Genomic DNA, 8427 nt, shown 5'->3' with positions numbered 1-8427 from the left:
CAGGAATCCTTAAGTAACGGTGTGGTTGGTCCTCCACAGTTGTAGTTCGATCCAAGACAAGTGCTTAACTCCCAGCCTGTAGCTGTTAGATTGCGCCATGAGGGATTGCCTCAGTAAATTGAGCTCCAAGGAGCAGAACTAAAGCCTCTCTGTTTTAAGGACTCACTCCATTGACTTTCTTGGGAGCTGGATTGGCCTCCATGTGATTTAGCCATTAAGCCAAATTGAATCTTCACTAGCTGTCAAAAGCATTAGACACTAGTTAGACCAGGAGCAACCAGTTGTTGTAGAACTCTGACCTCTTGCTGCTGGTCCAGAACGTAGTCGTAGGCAGAAGGTTTTGCTTGCAGTATGCTCAATTGCCTTAATCACCTCTTCCTTGGCAAGCGGAGGCAGAGAGCTGCGGAACTTTCTTCTGTGTCGGTGAGCGAGGTGGAAAAGAAACCTCGGCGCTTGGCTGCTCTCTTCAGCAGAAAATCTGGCTAGAAGACATATTGCCATGTCCTTCAGAACATCCTAGGTTTTTTTCCACGTTCCTTAATCTCCCCCACCAGATACAGCTGGTGATAATTTTGCAGCTAATGCCAAACAGCTCTGCTTGGCATGTGGGATCTGCCCTGCGAGCATGCAGGATGGTCATGGGAGAGCAGATGTCAGCCTGATGGTAAGAGTGTGAAGAGCAAGAGCTGGGGTGGTGGAGGGAGGTAAGCTGCTGTAAGATGGAGTAGCTCTGCTTGTGGGGGGATGCCAGCTCTTCACTTCGCAGACTCCTGTCAGCCTGCGAGTGCTGATGGGATCTCATGGAGCATATGGTTTTGTGCCTGTCTGGGAAATTAATGGGAAGAACACACCCAACATGCATTTTCAGTTTATTTTGAGCTTTGTTGTTCTAGATTGTTTTTCAATATTTCTCTCTTCTCCCAGCTAGTGTGGCAAGGAGAGTAGCCACTGTTATCCTTTATATCATAAACCCTGAGCAGAGCAAATAAAATGCTCACTAGCCTGAATTTTCAAGACTACTTGTTAATTTTGACGCTGGATTTTCTGGGGTATGATGCATCTACAGCCCCCACAGACTCCTGAAAATGCAGCTGAGAGTATCTTGGAAAAGATGGCACTGAAATCTTGTGTTTGCCGTTTAAAACAGAGGCCCCTCTGCATGGCGAGTCCTGTCTGTGCGGGAAGAGTCTGGACACGAGATGGCGCAGGCTGGCAGTGAGGGCTTGCAGCTCAGCCCTGCTCTTGGAGGAGGGCGCCTGGTAACACCTCGAGCAGAGGTGAGCTGCTGTGCTCCAGGGTAGAGGTGTGCACCTGTCTCATCAGCACTCCCACCCCTGCTTGCTCCTCCCTGGAAAGCAATGACTTCTCTGGACACTGTCTCTGAACGAGGTCCTCTTAGCAGAGACAGGCAAAGAGTCCGTGGATTTATTTCAAAAGGATGCAGTATTTCTGAAAGGAATACTGTTGGGACTGTAGGGATGATGTATCCCTACAATGATAGTATGGGTCTCTGGTGCAGGTGGTAGGAAATGGGCGAGTTCTGAACTATTCCATTTTCGCAGCTCTGAAGGGAAGAAGATGCAGTACTGTGGTGGTCTGTGAGATTTGGGGGAATTTCCAGAGTCCACATGGATGGAGATGACTCTCTTCTTTCCTGCTCTTGACTGTGCTGTCAGGTCAGAAATCTGCCAGGGAAAAAGAAGATGGGGTGGGGAAGTTCTGTTTGGAGGCAATGTGACCAGAAATAGAAATATTTAGGGAACAAGAATGCAGCAGTTGCAATAAGAGGAAGAGGAGACTTGTTTTTCTGTTCTGAAGGGTGAAACAACAGAAACTGGGGGATGATCAAAGCAGTTATGAAAACATGATGAATTCGTTGCAGTTAAGGCAGCTGCCAGTGCGACAGGAATAAGCACAGCTCTGCCTGACGGCGTCTCTTTTCCCGCAGGCTGTGTACAAGCTGGCGGACGTGGCCTGCAAGTGCCACGGCGTGTCGGGCTCCTGCAGCCTCAAGACCTGCTGGCTGCAGCTGGCTGACTTCCGCAAGGTGGGCGACCTGCTGAAGGAGAAGTACGACAGTGCCGCTGCCATGAGGATCAGCCGCAAGGGCAAGCTGGAGCTGGTGAACAACCGTTTCAACATGCCGACGCAGGAGGACCTGGTCTATGTCGACCCCAGCCCGGACTATTGCCTGCGCAACGAGACCACTGGCTCTCTAGGCACCCAGGGCCGACTGTGCAACAAGACCTCAGAGGGCATGGATGGGTGTGAGCTGATGTGCTGTGGGCGGGGCTATGACCAGTTCAAGAGCGTCCAGGTGGAGCGTTGCCACTGCAAGTTTCATTGGTGCTGTTATGTCAAGTGTAAAAAGTGCACAGAGATTGTTGACCAGTATGTCTGTAAATGAAAGGAGCCACCAAAGCAACAAATCTATATTATATAAATCTATATAAATATATTTTATATTTGTATAAATAAACAGATGATGATAATAATTAAAGATGCTTATTTAAGAGACATTTTGGTTTTGAAATTCCCCCCATCAGGCCAGCTGGTTTGCCATTCTTTCAGTGCTGCTGGGGAGTTTGCATTTGAGTTGCATCTGCCCTTGGGATGTTGCAGTCAGGGTGAAGAGGCTGAGGAGGTGCTGACAGAGTGAGCTCCCCCCTACTCACAAGCACACACTATTTCATTACAGAAACAAAGTCAGCGAGGAGGAGAAGCACGGGCTCTTTCTGCTCTCTCGTCAGTAAATCGCAGCATTTTGCATAGTTATTGCACATCTGAAATTACAGCCAGATGTGGGTGAGTCCTAGTTACCCGAGTTCAAACCCTGCCACACCACTAAATGCACTGGGGAATTTGGAACCACTTCTTGATCCATCTAAATGGCTTTGTCATGTTAGAGGGAAAGTTAGCCAAAGCTCTACAAGACTATGGCTTAAAATCCACAGTCCATCCATGTACACTGCACAGACCACATTGTGGTGGAGGAAGGTTCACAATCTGCTGTTGTGAGGAAGGAAGGAAGGAAGGTGTGACCTGTGGCTGACCAGTGCCCAGCCTGGGAGTCCCCACGAAGCCAGCAGCTCACTCTTCTGTACTGTCTGGGCAAAGGGGAAATTTTTCCAGCTCAGACTACATGGCTTTGTGCATGAAGGAGAGTTATCTTTTTTTTTTTTTTTTCATTTTAATCCCATGCTGAAACTTAATTTGTCAATATAGGGAGAAGCTGCCAATGCCCAGGGCTGTTTCCAAAGGCAATACACTTCCTGTTTTGTCAGTAGGAAGACGTTGCATGCACACCCGTGCAGGTGACTGCAGAAGCACTGCTCAGCCTGCTGCTCGTTTTCCTTTTAGAAGTGGCTGCAGGTGGTCACCTTGTTCAGCTCTGTTAAGTCCTCCTCACCACCATCCCAGATGTATAGTTTCTCTTTAACATTAAACACCCCTCAATGACATTTCTTTCCTCTGTTGCTTGTGTATGTGTGTGGGTTTGTTTTATTCCAGTGGTGGGGTGTCTATATTTGGCCACACTGTATTTCAGAGTCCAGGGGCCATGCTCTTCCCTGACATAAGCTAACCACGGAGGCGTTTGCTGCCAGAATGTGGGTATATGTTCACCGATGGAACTCTTTTCTGTGTTTGTCCTTGGTAATAGAAGACTATAATAAAATTATACTGGGGCAGAAGGCATTACCAAAGTCTGCTAATCAGTCTTAGCGTGTTGAGATTTTCGTAGAATACAATTCATATGAATGCTGTTTCTAGCACAAGATATTTCCTGTGCCTCTCAGCATCTGCAGAGTTCATTTGCAGTCAGAACAATCACAAGAAGCTGGTCCCCAAAATATAAGGGTTTGCTGATATACGTCTCTTTTGTTACTGACATTCCAAGGGTGGTTTTTTTTCTATAAATTTTAAAATGCACAAAATATGCCAATAAGCAAAGAGCCAGTCATGAAGATTATTTTTATATTAAACCTCTGTTTCTGATAAAGCATTGCAGTTTTACAGATTCCACCATTTCAACCACCAGAGAAGAATTTATATGTACCTTTCATACTTCAAATATTTGAGGACTCCAGAAAAGGACAAGGAAGAAAAATTATGTTTAATAATTAGGAGCTGTTGTTGTTTTAAACCAATGTGTCCAGGTTTTATTTTATTTTTTTTTTACCCAACAGGCAATTTATTTGCTGGCATCCCAGAATGCAGTTTCTTGGAATATAAACAGTGGCCTAGATTTATTTTATTATATAAAATCCAAAGCCAGTGGTATTGTAATTCAAAGTAACGGAAATAGTTTTCCATGCATGGAAAAAATGTGAGTGCGATGGCCTGATCCAACTCCCATTAAACTTCAGTGGTAGCTGGACTGAGCCCAAGATCGGATCAAATGTGTGAGCTATTCACTCCTGGGATACTGTATGTTTCTAGCCCAGTAATAAAACTTACTCTACCTTGGATACATCAAAAAAAGACCTTTCCTCCCACCACCCTCACCTCATGTTCTAGTCCATCCTTATTGCGTCAGTACTTAAAGGTGTCAGTTATTTGTATATGACACCCTCAGGCATTGTTAATGTGTCTAATAATTCAAAATGATTTCATTTGGCCTTTCCAGTGAAGACCACACGTTTAAGGGAGTTGCAACTCTCCTTGCAGTTTGGCACTACAATTAATTTTGTGGGTGTAAACAATTTGGGAGAGGAAAAGTTGGCATTGTTAGGGCTACTATTCATCCTGGATGATGTCCTGCTTTTTCCACCTCAGATGCTGTCTGGATGGAAAAAAGATGATTTTTGGCCTTTTGTTCCAGCGCTCTGGACCACTGGCAGCCTGTTTGGAGCCAGCAGTTCCCATTGGACTGGGACCATACAGCAATAGAAGTGACCATTGGATTTCTCCCCACCTCCCCCCTCCTGCCTTTTCTTTACAAGACCTAGGTTTCAGTCTTCTTTACTTTCTGGGAGTTTTGTATCCAAAAATTTGATCCTGCTAAACTGTAGCTTAAAACTTAATTTCTATGGCGCCCACACATAAAAGAACCTCATCAGGGTGATAGTAAGTATAAAATAAGAGCACAGCCAGTTTGGTTTGATGCAAAGCCAAAGAAAGTTAAACAGAAAGCTGTAGCAGAACTGCTCCTTTACCATGAAAGTTACAAAGAGGTGGATTTTAAGTTGTGCCTTTTTAGATAGATGCACAGAGTGGTAGAGGGATGTAAGGGTGGCAAGCTAAGCTTGATTCTGAGCTCTGCCAATTATCTGCTTTGTAAACTTCAACATGTTACTTAATTGCTTTGCATTTTAGCCTCCAGCCTCCTCCTGCATAAAATGAGGAGCAAAAAACCTTTTTCTGTAAAGCTCTTTGAGCAATATGGCTGAAAAAAAGGTAATTGAAGGCCTACCCTCTACGGTCATTAACTCTGGCAGGCAGACAGCTGTATCCCCATTGTGCGAGGACACGCTCAATTCGGGACAGAGCGGCTCAGCGGCACCTCGGAGGGTCAGATGCACAGAGGTGGTTGCTGGGGGGCTCAGCAGGAGCCTTGGAGAGGCTGTTGCGGTCAAGCCTTACTACCCTGGCACAACAGTGGAGGGAAGACTGTTTTACAAAAGAGAGGTGAACTCGGGGCTCGTTTATTTATGGGTATTGAATATTTTGTAGCAAGAGTAAGGCTTAGAGAAGTTGGCCTGGTTTCTGAATCACATACCTGCCTGCTCCAATTCTGTTTGCAGCTCACGTGGATAAGATATTCACACAATACACTATTATATAGTGTGTGCTGGTAACTGGCTGCCACATTCCAACCCTCAAGTCGCTGCGCTTCAAGGCTGATAGAAATGACCACCCGTAAGCCATGTAAAACTAAAATATTTTGGAGTTAAAGGCACTATGCAAATACACGGTTATTGCAAGTCGGTGAATGTCAGCTCCTAACGGAGCAGAACAGGATGCAAATCTGTCATCATTTTCCAACTGGCTGGTAATACATAAGTTATAACGTGAATGAATGAGGCCTTAGTATGTTCTGCGGCAAGGTAAGGTAAGCAATAGCTGATCCCAGGACAAACAGAAACTTTCATTTTATATTAATTATGGTGAAAAGATAGTGGCAAGGTTGTGTGAAAATTTAAATGAACCTCTTAATGTTGCTGGATTCTAGACCATCTGCATTGTTTGGAGGCTCCCATTCTTTGTCCCCCCCAAAGTCTGTGCCTACCCAGAGCTCAATGTAACAGAGAGACTGCTGCCTGCAGCAGTTCAGGAAACAGCAAAGCTGAAACCGGACGTGCAGCACAAGCACAACTTACACTTTCTATCTGGACCCAAGTTTTGCAGCCCTGACAAAGCACAACTGAAGCAGATCTTGTTCAGTTGTATAAATCAAACACACAAGGGTCTCATTCTGCTCATTTGACCGTGTCCAGGCAGAAGCCTAGTGGCTTTAAATTACACTGTGGGAGCAATTCCTAATCACCTGTGGGTACAGAAATATAGAGACTATTTTCATCAGCTGACACAGGCACAGGACATCGCAGGGAGACCTTGGGAAATATCTCCAGCAACTAAAGGGCATTTCTTCAGTGTCTGTCACAAAGTTTTCCAGAACCTGCTGCTTATATGGTTATTCACTTTCATTTAGCTTTTATTTAACAACATTTCAAATTTAACAGTCCCTGGAAGATACTCTATGAAATCAAGTTCACTGAGTGACAGTCTCCAAAGGAACTGTCATATGACAGAGAGTGAGGAGATATGAACGTAATACTGGATCCCGTTCTCCTCAAAAGTAGACTCTGACTGTGTCTAATCCATGGGACCCAGAGATGTGTCACATCTCCTTGGTCCAGAGGTGTATCCTGGCCATGTCCTGACCCCCTGCCAGTGCAGTGAAGGCACAGATACCCCATATGCAAGGCTGATGGATGCAGAGACCCCCGAGCAGGTAGCCTGTCCCAGTTGCAGCTTCAGGGTGTAGATAGCTGGTGTCTTTGGGACTGGCCCACGTTGTGAGCATACCAGCTCTGGAGTCTAAATATAACCAGCCTCAAAGATAAATGAAATATGTTTCTGTGGCCAACAAGATACATACCAGAAAGGATAATAAGAATCATGATTGGCTGTTGTAAACCTTAAATAACAATAATACAATGTGTTTGTATAACACAGTGATCACAGTATGCTTGTCCTTCAACCCATTATTGGTCTTCTGCAGGGCCTGAAGCTGTTAATATACCCTCTTCTTTCTTAGCTCCTTTTAAATGACAGCTGAAATCTAATTTTTTTTTTTTTTTGCATTAAGACTCTGAAAGACATGACCCACTCATAGCACTTCCTTAAAGAGCAAAAGAGAGAAAGGGAGAGCAGTAGGGATAAAATGCAGGAGCGTTTATTATTTTATTATTTTATTAGATGGTGTACTAAATATTGCCCTGTAACACTCAAGTTGGACACCTGCCCTAAGTGTCACAGCTACCTCTGCACGCTGCCTGCCCAAAGCAAACTGGCTCTGATGGCCCTGTGCTAACAGCATCAGCTCAGGCTGTTTGGAACATGGTTGTGGCGGTGTGCAGTGAGGGTCAGGCCCTTGGTGATTTGGGAGGGGAAGAAGACTCTGACAAGGAAGGACATACAAAGAGAAAGGGCAGGCACCGCTCCGCTGGGAGGCAGGGAGATGGTAATAGCTCCCCCAGGCCCTTTCCCCGTTTGTGCTGCTCCATGGTGCTGTCACGTTGTTGCAGTCATCCTGGGGAATTCAGAAAGGAGCAATTTAAGTATGTTTGCCAATAGAGATGAAACAGTTTGAAGGCTTGCAGCAATAAGGCATACACTGAAAAAAAAAAGTCCAGGCTCTTCCTTACCCTAGGGCATTTTTATTCTGAATCATACATTGTCTTTTGGCTCTTCCTAGAGTGCCTTACAGTTGTGTCAGTCCTTCCCATGACTGCAGGAGCGTGGTCATCACGTGGGATGGTCATGATGACGTACTGCCATGCCAGGACACATTGCAATCCTGCCTTTTGGGGAAAAAAAAAAATTAAAAAAAAAGATGTGGGGTGGACCCTGTGTCACCTAATGACAGTCACAGTCACTGTTCTGGAGCTAATTGAAGCCCTGCCTCATTCACAGCCCCAAGGAGCTGCACAAGTGCTTGGCCATTACCTTTCTCGGGTTGAGAAAACATCTAGACCAGGTTTTTAGAGCAGCAGACCTCTGCAATTCACTGTGATGAGTCTGGCCAATCTCAGTTTCATTCACCACATGCAAATTTGTTCTCTCTTGCTTGGGAACAACAATGGAGTTAACTAATGACCTGTCAACTTCCATAAAGCACAGAGCTATGTACTTAGCACAAAAACATTCAGAGATGAAATTAAGGCAAGGGACATTTTATATTATCATAGAATCATAGAATCA

At 45.1% G+C, this 8427-nt stretch overlaps 1 protein-coding gene across 1 annotated transcript in view; it reads left to right on the top strand.

Moving 5' to 3' along the window:
• WNT5B (wingless-type MMTV integration site family, member 5B) overlaps positions 1–2537 on the top strand; it is a 15183-nt gene extending 12646 nt beyond the window's left edge. The window contains exon 3 of the mRNA XM_008940263.1: positions 1949–2537. Coding sequence (XP_008938511.1) covers positions 1949–2407 — 459 coding nt within the window. The 3' untranslated portion in view covers positions 2408–2537. The remainder of the gene's footprint in view (positions 1–1948) is intronic.
• The last annotated feature ends 5890 nt before the right edge of the window (positions 2538–8427 follow it).

The sequence above is a fragment of the Merops nubicus genome, unplaced genomic scaffold (genome assembly GCF_000691845.1).
Source record: "Merops nubicus isolate BGI_N331 unplaced genomic scaffold, ASM69184v1 scaffold44385, whole genome shotgun sequence".
NCBI lineage: Eukaryota > Metazoa > Chordata > Aves > Coraciiformes > Meropidae > Merops > Merops nubicus.
This window is presented reverse-complemented; position numbering and strand designations above follow the sequence as displayed.